Below are 19,482 nucleotides of genomic sequence, written 5' to 3' on the forward strand. Positions count from 1 at the left end.
CAAAAGGTTCTACAACAATTGATGATTTGGGGCTGGAGAGATGGCTCAGTGGTTAAGAACACTGACTGTCCTTGCAGAAGACCTGGGTGCGAATCCCAGCACCCACATGGCAGCTAACAACTGTCTGTAACTCCCATTCTAGGGGCTCCAACGACCTCTTCTGTCCTCCACAGGCTACGACACGGGTGCACTTACCTACATGCAGGCAATACAGGCATACACATAAAATAAAAAAACACTAAATAAAATAAAATAAATAAAAATTTTAAAAAAACAAGAAAAAATTTTACTTATTTTTATTTTACATATATGAGTGTTTTGCCTGCATGTATGTAAGTATACCACATGCATGTCTGGTGCCAACGAAAGTCTTGTGGAACTGTTAGCCACATGTAGGTGTTGGGAACCAAACTTTGATCTTCTAAAAGAACAGTAAGTGCTCTTAACTACTGAGTCATCTCTGCAGCCCCTCAGTCCTACTTTTTGACACAGGGCCTCACTAAGTTGTCTAGGCTGCCCTTAAACTTGTTCTGTACCCCAGGCAGATCTTTAACTTGCAGTCCTCTGGTCTCAACCCCTCAAGGGTGACAGCTCTGCAGCACAAGCCCCAGTACATGAATGGCTCTTTTTATGTTTCGTTTTTTTGTTTTTGTTTTTTGAGATAAGGTCTTCATTATAGCTCCAGCTGGCTTGGAACTCACTATGTAGACCAGGCTGGCCTAGATCTTAGAAAGATTCACCTGCCTCTGCCTCCAGAGTGGTGGGATTAAAGGCATGTACCAACACATTGGGCTTGGTTTTTTGTTTGTTTGTTTTTGTCTTTTTTGAGACAGGGTCTCTTTATTGCCTCAGCTGTCATGGAACTACTATGTAGATCAGCCTGGCCTCGAGCTCACAGAGATCCACCTGCCTCTGCCTCCCAAGTGTTGGGACTAAAGGTATGTGAAACTAAAGGCATGTGCCACCATGCCTGGCCTTGTTTTGTTGTTTTGAGACATGGTCTCATATAACCTAGGCAGGTTTGGTACATGACTGGGGATAACCTTGGACTCCTGATTCTTCTGCTTGGACCTCTCAAATGCTGAAAGTATAAACTTGCACCACCACATCTGGCTCTTGAAAACAACACTCATTGAGTGAAAATAGCAAACTGCCGAGTGATTAAACTTATAGTGTTACCTTTTGCGTAAATGAAAAGACAACTAAAGATTTTTGTATGATGTATGTGAAAGTATTTAAAAAGCTTCGTCTACAGGGGAAAAGACAAAGAGGAAAAGACAAAGTTTGGGGCTGGAAGACAAAGGAAACATAGGGTTTTCTGTTTATTTATTTTCCAGTGCTAGGCATAGAACCCTGAACCTAGGCCCTTGTACATGTTAGGTGAGTACCCTATAACTGAGCTGTATGCTCAGCCCCTAATTTTCTCATTTCTTTTCTTGCTTTTCCTCCCCTTTCCTTTCCCTGCCTGTTATTCATTGCGATTTATTTACTTATCTGAGACAGGGTCTAGCTCTGTGGCTAAGGCTGGCCTGGAACTCTCTATATAGAACAGGCTGGCCTTGAACTTGCACAGGCCTCTTCCCTGTGCTTCCCAAGTCATGAGATTGCAGGCATGTCTCACCCTGCTCTGCTTACCTGAGTTATTAAAAACAAAACAATAAAAAAAAAAAAACACACCTGAATCCAAACAGTAAAACCAGAATATTGGAAGACTGAAAGCTGTCTTCTCTTCCCGAAAAACCTTATTCAGAACTAATTTTCAAAGGAAAAATAATCCGGGGCTGGAGAGATAGTGCAGTGGTTAAGAGCACTGGCTGTTTTGCAGAAGACCCGGGTTTGAATTCCAGCACCTTCAAGGCAGTGGCTAACTGCCTATAACTCAAGTTCCAGGGTATTCAATGCCCTCTTCTGTCCTCTAGGGGCACTGCAGGACAGGGGTGCACTTCATACACATAAAATAAATAAACAAATATTTTAGAAAAGGAAAGAGAATCAGCACTAATCTTATGTTAAGACATATAATGTCATAAAGGGGATATCAGTTGTATCAGTAGTTAAGTCAGTTTGCCTACAAGGGTCTGGAGAGATGCCTCAGCAGTTAAGAGCACTGGCTGCTCCTGCAGAGTACCAGGGTTTGATTTCTCAGCACCCACAAGGAGGCTAACAGCCATCCATGACTACAGTTTCAGGGGATCCAGTGCCCTCTTCTGACCTCTGTGGGCGTTGCACAATATGGGTGCACTTACACACATGCAAGGCAATACACAATAAAAAAAAGTAAAAATAGGGGTTGAAGAGATGGCTCGGCAGTTAAGAACACTGGCTGTTCTTGAAGAAGACCCGGGTTTGAATCCCAGTATCCACATGGCAGCTAACAACTGTCCAACTCCAGTTCCAGGGGATCCAACAGCCTCTTCTGACCTCTGCCGGCATTTCATGATATGGGTGCACTTACCTACATGCAGACAATACATGCATGCACATAAAGTAAAAATAATAAATAAAATATTAAAAAAATAAAAAAAGCCGGGAGTGGTGGTGCACACCTTTAGTCCCAGCACTCGGGAGGCAGGGGCAGGCAGATCGCTGTGAGTTTGAGGCCAGCCTGGTTTACATAGTGAGTTCCAGGACAGCTGGGGCTATAGGGAGACCCTGTCTCAAAAAGACCAAAAAAGAAAAGGAAAAGAAAAGATTTTTAAAACCCTATGCACTCAAAATTTACAGTATATGTGTGTAATGGCAAATTTTACTGGAAATAAAAAAGTCTAGATAAATCCATGAAAGGCAATGCAAATGAAAAATAGGATTATCAGCTCTAGAAACTGGCCAATTACTGATAGGACTGTATCCACACAATGAGATGAAACACTGATTTTAGGCTTTTCTGTCTGGAGGACGAAATTCAGCAGGGGAGAGGGGTTGGGATATTTTCTTCCTAGTCCAGACAAATGTATGGACCCTACAATAGGTGTATCTCGAGGTAAGACGCTCGCCAAAATACCAACATTTTATTTTGGGCTAGTGAGAAAGTAATAAATTACTTCCTTTTCTATATTTTTCAATTTCTATTTTTCTTTTTCTGTTTTTAAAAAAATTTTATTTATTAACTTTATTTTATGTGTGTGTATTGCCTGCATGTAGGTGAGTTACAGACAGTTAATTAGCTACCATGTGGGTGCTGGGATTTGAACCCTGGTCTTCTGCAAGAACAACCAGCATTCTTATCCATTGAGCCATCTCTCCAGCCCTTTTTGGTCTTTTTTTGAGACAGGGTCTCCCTGTACCCCCAGCTGGCCTGGAACTCGCTATGTAGACCAGGCTGGCCTCGATTCACAGAGATTGGCCTCTGCTTCCTGAGTGCTGGGGGAGGTGTGTGCCACCATGTCTGGCTCAAAAATAAAAATAATAAAAGGGTCAGGGGCGGGGGAGATGGCTCTCTGCCTGCCAAGCCTGATCACCTGGGTTCAGTCTGTGGGACCCATGGATGGAGAGAATCGACTCCCGCAAGTTGTTCTTGAACACAAGCATGCTAGGGCACAAGCGCGTGCCCGCACACAGACCCAAATAAAAATTTAAAAATAGGTCTGGCCTGGTAGTGCACGCCTTTAATCCCAGAATTTGGCGGGGCAGAGGCAGGAGGATATCTGTGAGTTCGAGGCCAGCCTGGTCTACATAGTGAGTTCCGGGCCAGCTGGGGCTACAGGGAGAAAAAAGAAAAAAAATTTTTTTTTAAATAGATACTCTAGAGTCTGTTTTCATTCTGACACCAAATAACTAGGCAAGCTTAGTTAAATCACGCTTTCAATGATCAAACTAGGATATAAAACCGAAATGCGAATAGCCCAAATCCCGCCAGGATTCCAATAGACAATCGGTCTCACCCTGCAAGTTCGCCAATGGAAGTAGTTTGGCCATTCCGGCTCGCCGTCCTTACAGCCTCCAGGAGCAGTCGTAGACTCCGCCCTCTGCGCGCCGTCTGGCGCGAAAACCCAATTGACAAGAACTCCCGCCGAAGCCCCGCGGCCCTACCTGCGCTAAGTCTGTTGTGCCCACTCCGCCCGGGCTCGCGCGCTCAGCCGGGGACACCCGCCTTGGGGACAGTGCAGGGGCCGGCCGCGCCCCGGGCCTCGCTGCCTGCACTTCCTCACCGCCTTCTCTGGCCTCGGCTGGGCCGAGCTGGGCCCGGACTTGGTTGCCCGCTTTGGGCCGCAGGGCGCGGGGAGCACCGAGACCCAGCGGCCCCCAGGTTGTCCCTCCGGGACCGGCCGCCTCTATGGCCTCCAGCCAGGCCGGGCCGGACCGCTGGAGGTCCTAGGAGCCGGGGTTCACGGAGGCGGGGATCATGGTGGGGGTCCTGACCATGGCGGCTTCAGCAGCTCCCCCTCCCGTGAAGGGCTACGAGATCGAGGTGAGGCCGAGTATCTGTCAGAGTCCTTTCTGCTGGTGTCGGGCGATTGAGGGGTGCCGGTGCTGGAAGACAGCTCGAGCTTGCATCTGGGACGGGAAGGGGGGCACATGATGGCCAGTTACGGGTTTGTATGAGGTAGTTGCGGCGGTGTGTGTCTTTTCTTAGAGTCGTGATAAAGCCCCTTACAAACACATTGGAATTCTGAGATTTTCAGTAAGTCCAGACTTAGGAAACCAATTTCCGACACGTTGGTGAAGCGTGGTGTTTCGGACTAATGACATGTCACGGAATACCTCAGGGTCAAGTTCTTTGTTCGTCATAAGAATCATAGAACTCTAACGATGAAAAGGATAAAGCTTTACGCTAAACCAGTCCATACAAATACTTGTTCTAGGAATTCCGTATAGAATGTCACTAAGGAATCAAGGGAGATACTTTAAGAAAACAGTTTCTCATGGCTGCAGAGCTTAATATATTGTAAAGAGTCTCAGTGTGACATGTTAATGTTCTGTGTTCACATTTCAGAGAAATACACTAAGCTGGAGATGTAACTCCTTTGGGACATCCCTTGCATGTAGAGGCCTTGGGTTTCCAAGAAATGAAGAAAGAATACTTACATTATTTGTTAAATCAAGTAAATTATTTAGCTTGTCTCAGGTGTAAAGGACTTCTGTCACTTGAATTATTTGATTTCAGGATGATCAGTTTTATGAGTCTTCTTTGCCTTACAGTTTCTGCTTTTGGTTCCCTTCTTAGAAAGCCTATTTCATAATGACATTTAATGTTTAGTATGGCAAAAGTAAAGACTTTTTACATATTATTTTGCTTAATAACCTTGTGAAAAGGGATTGTTATCTCTATGAAAGGTGATTTAAAAATATGCTAAATTGGAGCTGGAGAGATGGCTCCGTGGTTAAGAGCACTGACTGCTCTTGCAGAGGACCTGGGGTGGATTCCCAGCACCCACATGGTGGCTATGAACCGTCCTTAACTCCACAACACCCTCTTCTGACCTCTGGGGCACTATACAACATGGATACACTTACATATATGCAGGCAATATACATGCAGGCAATACACTCGTACACATAAAATAAAAGTAATAAATAAAATATTTAAGAGGGTGGGTCTTATGGAGCTGAGACTGTCCTCAAACTCACTGTGTACTTGATCACCTTGAACTTCTGATCCTCCTGCTCCACCTCTCCAGTGCTGGAATTACAGGCCTGTACCACTATGCCTGGTTTTATGAAGTGGTGGGGGTCAACTCCAGGGCTTTGTGGGTGCTAGGCACTTACTCTCCCCCAGCCCTAGTTAGGATATTGAAAATTATGTTTTCCTTGATCGTATTGTCAGGGTCATGATTTTCTGTCTTGAGCCTTATGCTCTTCTCCCAGTGCCTCTCTAGGCTTTGTCAGCCATACCTGGGCTCATTATAGTCTGTGTTTAAATTGCCTGAATGCAGGTATCATTACAGACTGCAAGTTATTGACATGACTAACACAAATGTGCCTATGCTTAGCATTAGTCACCTTGATGCCGGGAGGGTACTGGCTAGTGCAGAAGGTAAGCAGTAGCTGTTGTAGCAAATTAAAACACTAGACTTGTGGCAAGTGTTCTTTTGGTGATCTTTCACCATGATTTCTATTTGATTCAGTACATTTTGGCATCCTGGGCTTCTTAACTACATAATTGCTTCTTAGAAATCCTTAGAATGATGTGTTATTTTTAACTAAAAAGGTAAAAGCAAAATGGAATACAAATGTTTTATAAGTTGACACAGATCCCTACCCTGTGTCAGTTTCCACATACTTTGATGTATTCATTGTAGATTCTGTGAGATGGGTGGTGCTATTCAAAGGTAGTAAAAATAGGCCAGTAGGAATGTATATATTTTCTCGTAAGCATAGTGCTTTTAATTTTATTTCAGTATAAGCTATTGAAGTATATATAAACATAGTGTAAAATACACAAATTGAGTATCCAACTTTATATAACATTACAGTTTGAATGTAGGCCATGTGTGATGGCTCTTACCTTTCTTTAATCATAGCATTCAGGAAGCAGAGGCAGGTGATTCTCTGAGTTCAAGGCCAGCCTGGTTTACATAGCAAGTTCTAGGCTAGCCAGAGTTACATTGTGAGGCCCTGTCTCAAAAAAAAAAATTAAATATCTGTTTAACTTTAAATCTCATTTTCTTTCTAATGTGTCCTTTTAAAAAATATTTTATCTATTATTTTTATTTTATGTGTATGAGTGTATTGTCTATATGTATGTGACTGCACCCATGTCGTGCAGTGCCACAGAGGTCAGAAGAAGGCTTCGGATTCCCCTGGAACTGGAGTTAAGGACAGTTCATAGCCACCATGTGGGTGCTGGAAATTGAACCCGGGTCCTCTGCAAGAGCAGTCCGTGCTCTTAACTGCTGAGCCATCTCTCCAGCTTCGTGTCTTTATTTTTTTAACCTAAAGTGGCCTTCCTGGGCTGGGGCGATGGCTTAGTGTGTAAAAGTGCTTCTTGTGGACACGTGAGGACTTGAGTTCAAATCTCTAGCACCCATGTAAAAAGCCAGGTGTGGCTGTACAAACCTATAACCACAGTGCTGTCGGGGACCAAGTCAGGAGGCTGATTGTGATAGAGCAGGACAGTTGACATCTTCTTCCAGCCTCCACATGCTCCTTTGCATACATCTGTATACACCATGCACACTTACACATATGTACACAAATAAAGTGGCCTTTTTGGTTTTCTATCTAATTAACCCATTAAATCATGTTTATAATTCATATTTTATATTATTTTACTTGAAATAAGTGCTTTTCCCCCTTCTTTTAAATTGCTAGCCATGCAAAAAGCGAAGAAAAGATGATGACAGCTCTTCCTGTGAAACAATTACCAAATATTTATCACCAATAAGGAAGACTGGAGACAAGGTTTTCTCTCCACCAAAACCCAGTAATATTCTGCATTATTTTAGAAAGACTTCACCCACAAAAGAGAAGCTACAATCAACAAAAGAGTGCAAGACAAAATCATCTACCCCATTGCTTGTCAATAATAGCAAAGAATTTAAGAAGAAAGGAAAGAGAGTTAATTTGTCTCATCAACTGAATAATATTAAGGTTGAATCTCCAATTGAAATTAATAGTGATGATAGTAAAGAGGATTGTAGTTTAAATGATTTTGTGGAAAGTAGTACTTCTGTTTTACTTTACAGGAAACATGTAGAGGTTCTTGGGGAAAGCATTCAAGATAGTAAAAACCAATCAATTAGTATGACTTCCAAAACAAAATTTAAGAAAGTAAATTCTAAACAAGGTACCACAAAAAATAATGGCAAAAAGTTGAGAAAAAGGAAGTATGGTGATGTAATAGATCTGTCTGAATGTTTTCCCTTGGTAGAAGAAATAAATCTGCTTAAAAAAGATGGTAAAAACAGTAAACAGACACAACCTTTCCCTGTTAAGGAGAACCAGAGGACTACAAATCATGCATGCTCCAGGGATCATGTAACTGAAAGAACCAATTTAAACGATAGTACAATAACGGTCTCATATGAGGAATTTTTAAAGAGTCACAAGGAAACTAAAGTGGAAGAGGTACCTGACTCTGCATTGCCAATTTGTGTTCCTTCTGAAACTGTTGAAACAGTCAAAAGTGGTTATGTAAATGAATCAGAAAACTGTGAGCTATCTCAGCAGGTACGCTATAAGACAGTTACTGTTCTTGCACAAGTTCACCCCACTCCACCCAAAAGGAAAGGGAAAATACCCACAATTTTCTTGAAACAAAAACAATCTGAGATGGAGAGTAGTCTATCAGATCCTGAAAATGAACAGACAGTTCAGAAAAGAAAATCTAATGTTGTTATACAGGAGGAAGAATTAGAATTGGCAGTGCTGGAAGCTGGGAGTTCTGAAGCCTCAAAACCAAAATGTACCCTAGAAGAGAGACAGCAGTTTATGAATGCATTCAGGCAGCCGCCATCAGAAACACCTAAAGATGGGGTCAAGAAACCTTTGGATAAACAGAAGGACCTCAGTGAAAAATCTTCAAGTGAAGAAGGCGAAAATAATTCCCAAAAAACTATGGAAAATCCTAGTATCCCAATGTTTTCAAATCTTGGCAATTCACAGTTATTCATTGACGAGGAAAGTTTTCCTAAGGAGAGAAGTAAAAAGCTCAAGAAACAGGGTAAGAAAACATTAGCTATGAAGACTACTCCAGGTGAAAACAGAGAAGAAAATATGCCAAAGAAAGAAGCAACCTTTTCCTTAAAAGATAAACAAAATCAAAATAGCCTTAGAATGAGTTTAAGACAAAAGAAATCAGGAGCTGTCAAAAGCAGTACGTTGTTTAACAGTGGAAGTCTTGTTTGTGAAGCTATAGCAAATGGCAATCCTCTAAAAACTTCGCTGTGTGACAAGAATAAATCATCAAGAAAAAGCAGCACACCAATCAGGGATAAGGTCACACACTCTAAAGCTGAGCCTGAAAACAGACCTGTCAGTGCCTCCACATCCAAATCCATCAGGAGATCTATAAGAAGTAGCAGTAGACCTGCGATGAGAACCCTTGGAGGTACTGATTCTGAAGGTTCCCAAGATGCTAGTCCAGTGAAGACTTCCACTCCAAAAGCAGCTAGCATGTCAGAAAAGCATAGCCTGTACATGGCGGAATTAATAACGGTACCTTCCGATTCAGAGAGCCCCATTAGGTAAAGTTCTGTTTTTGTTCTGAAGTTGCAGCACTCTACATGTGTTATTAACTGGGAAGGGAACTTCTAGCATTGGAGTTTTGTTTTTTTTCTAGAATGCAGTTTATTATAATACTATTTTTTTGTATGTATGTAATCCTCAGGATTGAACCTAGAGTCTCTCATAGTTTAGGTGAGTACTCTACCACTGAGCTATATACCCAGCCCTCAGTTTCCCAAGTAGTTGGAATAACAGACCTGTGCCACCAGCCATGGCTTATGTAGCCCCAGCTGTCCTGGAACTCACTATGTAGACCAGGTTGGCCTTGAACTCACAGAGACCCACCTGCCTCTGCCTCCGAGTGCTGGGATCAAATGTGTACACCACCAAACCTGGCTCTGCCATGTGTTTTCTTGAAATTCCTAGATATTACATGCATGTGGCAGTGTATGAGTGTATTGCTTACATGTATTGTATGTAAGTGTACCTGTGCTGTGCAGTGCCCTTGGAGGTCAGAAGACGGCATTGGATCCCCTGGAACAGGAGTTCCGGATGGTTGGTAGCCGCCATGTGGGTGCTAGAAATCGAACCTGGGTCCTTTCCAAGAGCAGTCAGTGCTCTTAACTGCTGAGCCAGCTTTCCAGCCCCCTCATTTGCTTGTTTTAAGATAGAGTCTTAGCCAGTAGCCCAGGCTATCCTGGAATGCACTATGTAGCCCAGGATGCCTTCTTGAGTGCTGGAATTACTGGTATGGGCCACTATGCCCAGCTTTATTCATTAATTTATTTAGAGATGGTCTTGCTATATATACCAGGCTAGTCTTAGACATGGTCCTCTTGCCTTAGTCTCCCAGGTGCTAGGATTGCTTATGTACCACCACACCTGGTTAATAAGCTGATTATAATTTCTGAAGAATTATAGACAATATTTTAGATGAATTCTAAATTCTTATTAATCACAGTTGGTAATCCTTGGAGAAATAGCCTTCAAATATGAACTGTGTATAATTATCAAATATAAGATTAAAAAATAAATCATAGCATGTTCCTTCATAGGTAAACTGACCAATAGACTACTGGGAGTTCTGGGGTCCAGCCATCTTGGTCTCCAACAATAGACAATGACGTACGCACTTGCGTACTGGATCTTTCTGATTTAAGAATGATTCTAGGGGCTGGAGAGATGGCTCTGTGGTTAAGAGCACTAGCTGCTCTTGCAGAGGACCCAGGTTCAATTTCCAGCACCCATATGGTGGCTAACAACTATCCCTCCAGTTCCATGGAAATCCAATGCCCTCTTCTGACCTCCAGGGGCATTCATTGTGCAACACAAGTGCTCTTACATATATGCAGGCAATACACTCATGGACGTAAAATTTAAAGAAATTAAAAAGAAATGATCCTAGGAACAGTCAGTTCCCCCCACCCCCAGGGGCTAGTTTTAATTTTATGCAAGTTTTTTTTTGTTTTGCTTTTTGTCTTTTTGAGACAGGGTCTCTGTAGCCCCAGCTGTCCTAGAGCTCGCTATGTAGACCAGGCTGGCCTTGAACTCACAAAGATCCTCCTGCCTCTGCCTCCCAAGTGCTGGGATTAAAGGTGTGTGTCACCATACCTGGCCTTATGCAAGAATTGTTATTTTTCCTTTTTTGCTTCCGATTTTTGCTGTGCTGAGGCTCAGACTTGCTATGTAGACCAGGCTGGCCTCAAAATCTCAGAGATCCGCCTACCTTTGCATTCTGAGTGCTGGGATTAAAGGCCTGTGTCACCAAGTAAGGTTTTATTGAGAAGAGTATACTTCCTGCAGCAGGGAGGGGTCCTTAAAGTGGGTTTCTCAAATTTATTATTTATTTTTAATATTTTAATTATTTTTATTTTATGTGTGTGAATGTATTGCCTGGATGTATGTGAGTACATCTGTGTCGTACAATGCCGTGGAGGTCAGAAGGGGGCTTAGGATTCCCCTGGAACTAGAGTTAAGGACGGTTCATAGCTGCCATGTGGGTGCTGGGAATCGAACCTGGGTCTTCTGCAAGAGCAATCAGTGCTCTTAACCGCTGAGCCATCTCTCCAGCCCCCTATTTCTAAATGCAGTACTAAATAGTTTGGGGCCAGGGATATAGCTCACTAGTAGAATGGTTGTTTAGCATGTAGGAGACCATAGGTTTGATTCCCAATGTCAGAAGTAATAAAAAGTTTGATTTACTTTTAAGTTTCATTTACTTTTGAATCAAATTGATGAGAATTGGGTTTTTTCCTTTTTTATTTAAATTGGAACTTTAATTAGTTTATTTCACTATTTAATTCAGATTCATATACATTATTACAAAAATGTTTCTAAATACTTTTTTCTTTTTTTTTAGAATGAAATTCACAAGAATTAGTACTCCCAAAAAATCTAAGAAAAAATATAAGAAACCTGAAGCAACTGATGGAGATCTTACTTCTCAGACTAGAAAGGTAAGGAGCTGGGCATGTTAGCACATGCCTTTAATCCCAGCACCTGGGATGGATCTCTGAGTTCGAGGCCAGCCTGGTCAATATGGTGAGTTCCAGGGCAGCTGGTGCTACAGGGAGACCCTGTCTCAAAAAGACCAAAAGAAGTCTTAATGGTTTCAGTCCTGCCAAACCCTAACTATACACAAAAAGATGAGGCCTGGATGAGATTAAGAAAAAGGAACCAAGAGTTCAGATGAATGGTGGCTCCTTCCCAATGGATGCCCCTTTGTCCAAGATCACCTGACCCATCCCATGCTTCATCAGTTCATGATTAAAAGGCCCACAATAACTGTTGGAACTAATAAGTAAAAGAAGAGTCATATATAATAAATTAGCTAACATAACTTAATGTTGTTTTATTATTGCCCATTCCTCTAGCTAGTTTATTTTTATTTCTTTATTACATTTATTTGTGTGTGTGAGTGTGTGTGTGTGTGTGTGTGTGAGTGTGAATATATGTGTATGTGTGCACATGCAGTCATGCCAGAGTATTCATGAACATACTGTGGTGTCAACCTTTGCCTTCCACTTTGTTTGATAGAGGGTCTATCTTTTTTATTTTATTTATTATTTTTAAGTTTTAAAAAAAATTAATTTTTTATTTTATGTACATGAGTGTATTGCCTGCATGTGTGTAAATGCACCCGTGTTGTGCAATGCCCAAGGAGGTCAAAAGAGGGCATCAGATCCTCTCAACCTGGAGTTACAGACAGTTGTCAGCTGCCTTGTGGGTGCTGGGAATTGAACTTGGGTCCTCTGCCAGAACAGCCAGTGCTCTTAACTGCTGATCCAGCTCTCCAGTCCCAGAGGGTCTATGTTGTTTTTTGTTTGTTTGTTTGTTTGTTTTAAATATTTTATTATTTTTATTTTATGTGTACGAGTGTATTGCCTGCATGTATGTGAGTGCACCTGTGCCGTGCAATGCTGCGGAAGTCAGAAGAGGGCTTCAGTTCCCCTGGAACTGGAGTTAAGGATGGTTCGTAGCCGCCATGTGGGTGCTGGGAATTGAACCCGGGTCCTCTGCAAGAGCAGTCAGTGCTCTTAACCACTGAGCCATTTCTCCAGCCCCATGTTTTGTTGTTTGTCACTGCATACTCTAGGCCAGCTAGCTTGGGAATCCACCTCCCATCTTGCTATAGGATTCTAGACAGGTATGTGCTACCACATCTGGCTTTACATGAATTCTGGGGTTTTGAACTCAGGTCCTCATGTTTGTGTGGCAAGTACTTTCCTTTTGGGTGTTTTACACACATGAAAATATGTTTATCAGGACAATTTCAAGTCAAAAAGGCAGATGAAATACATTTGCATTTAAGGTTTTTGATAAGATTTGAATTATCATTTCTTTGTTTATTATTAATGTAATATAAATATATTCTATTTATGTTTTGTGTTATTAAAAATGAAATATTTAAAATGTTAATCTAAATTAATAGTCTAAATTTTTGTCTAGGCAAACAATACTTCAAAAAATATATCAAAAGCAAAGCAGTTGATTGAAAAGGCAAAAGCTTTACGCATTAGTAGATCAAAAGGTACTGAAGAAATAGTGATACCTTTAAGACGTTCTTCTAGACATCAGACACTTCCTGAAAGGGAGAAATCACCAGAGACTGATGTAAGTATTAAAATCTTTATTGATACAATTTCTGTCTTGTTTTGTTATTTGGAGTGGGAGAAGGAAACTCACAAAGTTATACCCTTACAAACTTATAAGGTCACATTGTATGACAGCCTTGAAGTGCTGGAAAGAATGTCATTTTCAGCTCTGCTCTAAAGCCTTGGGTTCCCTTTTGCTTACAAAGTAGTCTACATCTTTCTCAGATCACTCAAGATCTTTTTCAGCTGAATTGATTCTTCTCATTCCTCAAGCATTTCCTTTTCTTTTTTTGGTCTTTTTGAGACAGGGTCTCCCTGTAGCCCCAGCTGTCCTGGAACTCACTATGTAGACCAGGCTGGCCTTGAACTCACAGAGATCTGCCTGCCTCTGCCTCCCCTGAGTGCTGGGATGAAAAGCATGCGCCACCACACCTGGCAGTTTTTTTTTTTTGGTTTTTTTTTTTTCGGTCTTTTTGAGATGGGGTCTCCCTGTAGCCCTAGCTGACCTGGAACTCACTACATAGACCAGGCTGGCCTTGAAGTCATAGAGATCCACCTGCTTCTGCCTCCTGAGTGCTAGGATTAAAAAAGGCATGCATCACCATGCCCAGCCTACCTCAAGCAGTTCTTAAATATATTTTATTTATTATTTTGATGTTGTGTGTATGAGTGTTATCCCTGAATGTATATTAGTATACCTGTGCTGGAGGAGGTCAAAAGAGGGTTTTGGATCCCCTGGAACTGAAATTACAGACGGTTGTTAGCTGCCATATGAATGCTGGAAATCGAATCCAAGTCTTCTGCAAGAGAAGCCAGTGCTCTTAACCACTACCATCTCTCTGGCCCTCTCAACAATACTTTACCACAGTTAACACAGATTTTTCATTTCTTCCCAGATGCTCACTTTTTTACTGTTTTCACCTTGAAATAGACATTCAAAGTACTGTTTTCTACCTGAGAATTTCTTTCTCAGCCTTTAAGATCCTGCTAAAATCTACTACCTCCTATTTTTTTTTTTTTCTTTTGAGATAGAGTCTCACTGTGTAGCCATGACTAATCTTGAACTCACTATGTAAACAAGCTGGCCTCAACTAAAAGAGATCCACCTGCCTCTGCCTCCTAAGTGCTGGGATTTAAACATGTTGCTACCATGACAGCTTAGAATATTATTATTACTCCTGAAGAGGATACCATTCCCCTTTGCTGTCACTTCCCAATCCTCCCAAGGCAACTACTTGTCTGCTTTCTATTTCTATAGATTTGTCTATTCTGGACATTTCATAAAAGTAGCATATGTGACATTTATGTGATCCTTTGTGTCTGGCTTCTTTAGCCTGTTTTTATAATTCATTCATGTTGTAGCATTGGTATTTATTTCACTGTAGCCTACCCTTGGTTTTTTGTTTTTTGTTTTCTTTTTGTGAGATACAGTCTCGAGCCCATGCTGGCCTGGAACTTGCTATGTAGCTGAGAATGACCTTAAACTCCTGATACTCCTGTGTCTTCTCCTAAGTGCTGGAATTACAAGCATGCACCACTACACAGAAAGTTGTTTTTTTTCACAAAGAAAGCCTGTGGTCAGATGAAACCCACTCCTTCACATCATATAAAAACAGTGAAGTCAAGCCAGGCATGGTGGCACATACCTTTTGGCAGAGGCAGTCAGAGCTCTGAGTTCCAGGTCAGCTGGGGCTGTAGGAGAGACCCTGTTTCAAATAAATAAATAAATAAATAAGCAAATAAACAAATAAATAAATAAGCAAATATGTAAATATAAGTAAATAAAAGTAAATAAGCAGGCCGGGTATGGTGGCGCATGCCTTTAATCCCAGTACTTGGGTGACAGAGGCAGGCAAATCTCTGTGAGTTCAAGGCCAGCCTGGTCTACATAGTGAGTTCCAGGACAACTGGGGCTACAGGGAAACCCTGTCTCAAAAAGACCGAAAAAAGAAAAAGTAAATAATAAGAAGTAAGTAAAAGTAAGTAAGTAAGTAAGTAAATGTAGTGAAATCAGCTTAGACACCATTCTCTCATGTCTGATGGGAAATATATGGAGTTGCTGATTTTTTTGCGTACGGGATTTCTCACTGTAATGCTTTTCACATTTTAACGATATTGTGTGATACATAGTAGTTCTGCAGTTTGTGATTTTGCTTTCCAAAATTTTGCTTGCCTACTGTCAACCTGTCTGAAAATATTAAATGGAAAATTCCAGAAATAATAAGTAGTTGTTCTGGGTAGCTTGGTGAAATTTTGTGCTGTCTTACTCTGTCTGACCTGGGATTTTGTTATTGTTATTCTTATTTTTTTGTTTTGTTTTGTTTTTTGTTGTGTTTGTTTGTTAAAGACAGTATGTCCTGTAGTCAAGGCAAGCCTGCCTGATCCCCTTCTTCTATTTCCTTAGTATTGGGAATACAGATCTGTGTCACTGGCAGTACTGGAGATTGAACCCAGGACTTCATGCATGCTAGGCAAGCACTGTTACCAACTAAGCTACCTCCCCAGCCTCTTAGGGTGTTAATTTTCCCTTTTTCCAGTGTATCTGTGCATTATATGCTACTGTCTCCTTAGTTAATTAGTAATCACCTCAGTTATATGATCAACTGTGGCAGTATTATGGTGCTTATATTTAAGTATTCATATTTTGTTAGCAGTGGCTCCATAATACAAGAATAGTCATGCTAGAAAATTTGGTCCACAAAAGAGAAATCATAAATTGCTTCCTTTAAGTGGAAAAGATGAAAATTCTTCAGTTAATAAGGAAAGAAAAAATGCTGCCGAATGGGGTGGCAGAGGCAGGCAGATCTCTGTAAGATCGAGGCCAGTCTGGTCTATATAGTGAGTTGCAAGGAGACCGTCTCAAAAAGACAAAAAAAAAAAAAAAAAAAAAAACAACAAAAAACCTATATGCTGAAATTGCAAAATCTGCAGTAAGAATGTTTTCTCTGAAATTCTGAAGAAAATTCCTTCTAGTTTTACTGTTACACAATCTGCAAAAGTTATAGCCACCATGTGTGATCAGGTATGTATGTACAAGTAAAAGAATTCAGAACTATCTAAGGTTTTAGGCATTTGCTGGGGTTGCTAGAATATATCTTCCGTGGGTGGAAAGAGTACTGTGTTAACTTTTGTTTTTCTTATTTTTGTCTTAGGATTCTGTAATACTAATAGATTCAAGTCTGACTTCTCTAAAACAACCAGAGAAAAATCAGAAGAAACTTCAGTGTTTGAATGATGTACTAGGAAAAAAACTTAAGCCTTCTAAAAATGTACCTGGTAATCAGATTTAATACCATTTATGATGACTAATAGAATGTTGGGAGGTTATTTTGAATGTTCTCCTCATGCAAATTTAATCTTCTGTCTTTAAAAATAGAAATTTTAGGCTTTTTTTTTTTCTTTTTTCTTTTTTTTGGTCTTTTTGAGACAGGGTCTCCCTGTAGCCCCTGCTGGCCTGGAACTCACTTCGTAGACCAGGTTGGCCTGAAGCTCACAGAGATCCACCTGCCTCTAGAATTAAAGGCGAGTGCCACCACACCCAGCTTTAGACAGAATCTTATGTTGCCTGACTGGCTTGGAACTTACTATATAATTGAGGCTGGCCTTGAACTCCTGATCCTCCTGCCTCCATTTCCAAGTGCTAGAATTCTAGGTGTGTGCCAGCCTGCCTGACTTATTTTTTCAGTTTACTAAGTAAAGTTCTGATAAGGTGAAGAATTTATCAGAAGAAAATTGAGCACATTGTTTATTTTTAAAATTTCTTTTTGAGCATGTTTTAATTTATTGTACTTCTGTATTTAGTCTTAGTTAGGTTAGTGGTTCCCAAGCTTTACAGATTATCAGATTTCTGGGTTCATTAAATATTTATGTATATGTATATGTATGCATGGGCACCTATGAGGACACTTGTGAACTTCAGGAATTGGTCCTTGCCTTCTACCTTGTGGCTTCTGCATGAACTCCAGGGATCCAAACCTAGGCTGTCAGGCTTGGGAATCAGGCACCTTTATGTGCTGAGCCATTTTCCCACCCCAAAATACTTTTCTTTTTAAGAATTTATTTTAATTTTCAATTATGTGTATGTGTGTGCCTGTATGTGGGTATGTGCATTGAGTGCAGGTGCCTGCAGAGGCAAGAGTGTGTCTGTCAGTTCCATGGAGCTAAAGTTGCAGGCGTTTTTGAGCCACTGGATATGGGAATGAACTTGGGTTCCCTAGCAGAGCGGTATGTTCTTAACCACTGCTACTGAGCCCTTTTTTTTAAACATTAAAACAACTTTAGGTATTTCCCTAGACATGTTGGGTAAGCTCTCCAAAAGGAAATCATGGGATTCTGTAGTTAAAATTGAAAGTTCCCTAGGAAATTCTGATAGTAGTAGGCTGATGAAACAGTTTATTGTATAGAATTTTACAATTAAAATGTTAGAGTTTGGGGCTGGAGAGATGACTTAGTGGTTGAGAGCACTGACTGCTCTTGCAGGGGACCCAGGTTTATGTTCTGGCACCCCCATGGTGGGTAACAGCCACCCATAACTCCAGTTCTAGGGTATCCAACACCTTCTTCTGACCTCTGCAATGTGTGGATATTGCACATCATGAGTGTACTTATCTACATGCAGGTAATACTCTTATACACATTAAAAAATAGTGCATAAAATAGTTCTTAAAAAATTTTAGATTTTTGAAAATTTAAAGAGATATTTTTGAAAGTAGCTAAAGGTAAATGGAGATGGTAAACATTTAGTACTAACGTCAGTATTTATTCTTCTAAGGAAAAATGAAAATCGCTCCTTTATTTCTTGCCAAAAAGGCTAAACAAGCGGCCGATCCTGTCCTTGGTTTTGATGAAAGCAGGTCAGTCCAGTACAAATATTTAAACATCAGATATTTTATGGAATACATGTTGTATTTATTTGCTTACCTTAATTAGAAAGAATGTCAATGACTGATTGAAAATTTGTCTTTGCATGTGTATGTGTGGTGTGCTTGTATATGTATGCATGGTCATACGTTTGTGTTCACATGTGGAGGCCAGAGGCTGATGTCCAATGTCTTCCTCTAGTGCCCAACTTTTATGTGGGTACTAAGCATCCCAACTCCAGTTAAATGAAGGGCCTTATCTATTTGAGTCATCTTCCCTATTTAAAGTTTTAGTAAATCTATTTTAGAAAACACTATTGCTGTTGAAGGTCTTAGTTTTTTTAAATCAGTCAATGCAATGCAATTTATTAATCAACAAAGGAGGAAATCTATGTAATCACAAAAATAAATGTAAAACAATAATGAAATTCAGCCTATGCTAAAACTCTTGGCATAGTAAGTATGAAAGGTCTTAGTTTTCTGTAACAGCTTTGTGACTATCTCACGCAAAATAGCAGAATAATAAAAAAAATGAAAAGAATAAAGCTTCATTTATGATCCTTATTCAACAAATTTTTAAATACCTTCTGTGTACTGGGCACTGTTTTGGCAATCAGGTTATTAATGGGCTCAGGCAAGACACATTTCCTGTCCTTGTGAGGCTTATATTCTCTAGAAGGAAGACAGCATATAATTTATCATTAACTGGCTTAAATGAAAAATTGACTTTGTGCTAAGGAAGGGCATAAAATTTTATTAGTTTATGTTAAGGAGATTTTGTTTGATCATTTTCACTGACAAAATGACACCTGAACTCTGAAGGAAGAAAATTAACTTACCAAACTTTGGGAGTTCTAGCTAGAAGGAACTATCTGCAAATACCTGTAGCTGCAAGGAATGTGGCAACTACCAAGGACTGAAAGAATGCTAGTGTGACTTGAGCATAGAGTGAGAGCAAAGGTGAGAGGAATTGATACTCACTGGAGGAGTGAGTACCAGCCGTGTAGGAACTTTCTCCATGCTAAAGAATTTGCTAAGAGCATTGCAAGTCCCCAGAAGGTTTTAGGCATGAATATGGATTGAAAACAGTTTTAGATTATGAGAGTTTAAGGTCCTGCTAGATGTGTCTGTCTCATGACTACATAAAAAATAGGCTAGACATTAGGGATGTAGCTAAGTTGGTAGAGTGCTTGTCTAGCATGCATGAAGCCCTGAGTTGGATCTCCAGCACTGCATAAACTGGGGATGGTTTGGTTTGGTTTGGTTTGGTTTGGTTTGGTTTGGATTTATTTATTTATTTATTTATTTATTTATTTATTTATTTATTTGATGAAAAAGAGGTTAAAGGGGCTAGAAAGAGTTTGATCTCCAGCACTGCATAAACTGGTAATGGTTTGGTTTGGATTTATTTATTTATTTATTTA

General features: G+C 40.5%; 1 protein-coding gene across 2 annotated transcripts in view; it reads left to right on the plus strand.

The window, feature by feature from the left end:
• The first annotated feature begins 3,977 nt into the window (after nt 1-3,977).
• Atad5 (ATPase family AAA domain containing 5) overlaps nt 3,978-19,482 on the plus strand; it is a 56,538-nt gene continuing 41,033 nt past the window's right edge. The window contains exons 1-6 of one of the 2 annotated variants that reach the window (XM_029557907.1): nt 3,978-4,408; nt 7,252-9,125; nt 11,465-11,561; nt 13,054-13,218; nt 16,352-16,475; nt 17,971-18,052. In XM_029557907.1, coding sequence (XP_029413767.1) covers nt 4,343-4,408; nt 7,252-9,125; nt 11,465-11,561; nt 13,054-13,218; nt 16,352-16,475; nt 17,971-18,052 — 2,408 coding nt within the window. In that variant the 5' untranslated portion in view covers nt 3,978-4,342. The remainder of the gene's footprint in view (nt 4,409-7,251; nt 9,126-11,464; nt 11,562-13,053; nt 13,219-16,351; nt 16,476-17,970; nt 18,053-19,482) is intronic. The other variant, XM_017795220.2, reaches the window with a different exon arrangement.

Source organism: Nannospalax galili, unplaced genomic scaffold, assembly GCF_000622305.1.
Source record: "Nannospalax galili isolate Female #2095 unplaced genomic scaffold, S.galili_v1.0 scaffold8, whole genome shotgun sequence".
Taxonomy (NCBI): Eukaryota; Metazoa; Chordata; class Mammalia; order Rodentia; family Spalacidae; genus Nannospalax; species Nannospalax galili.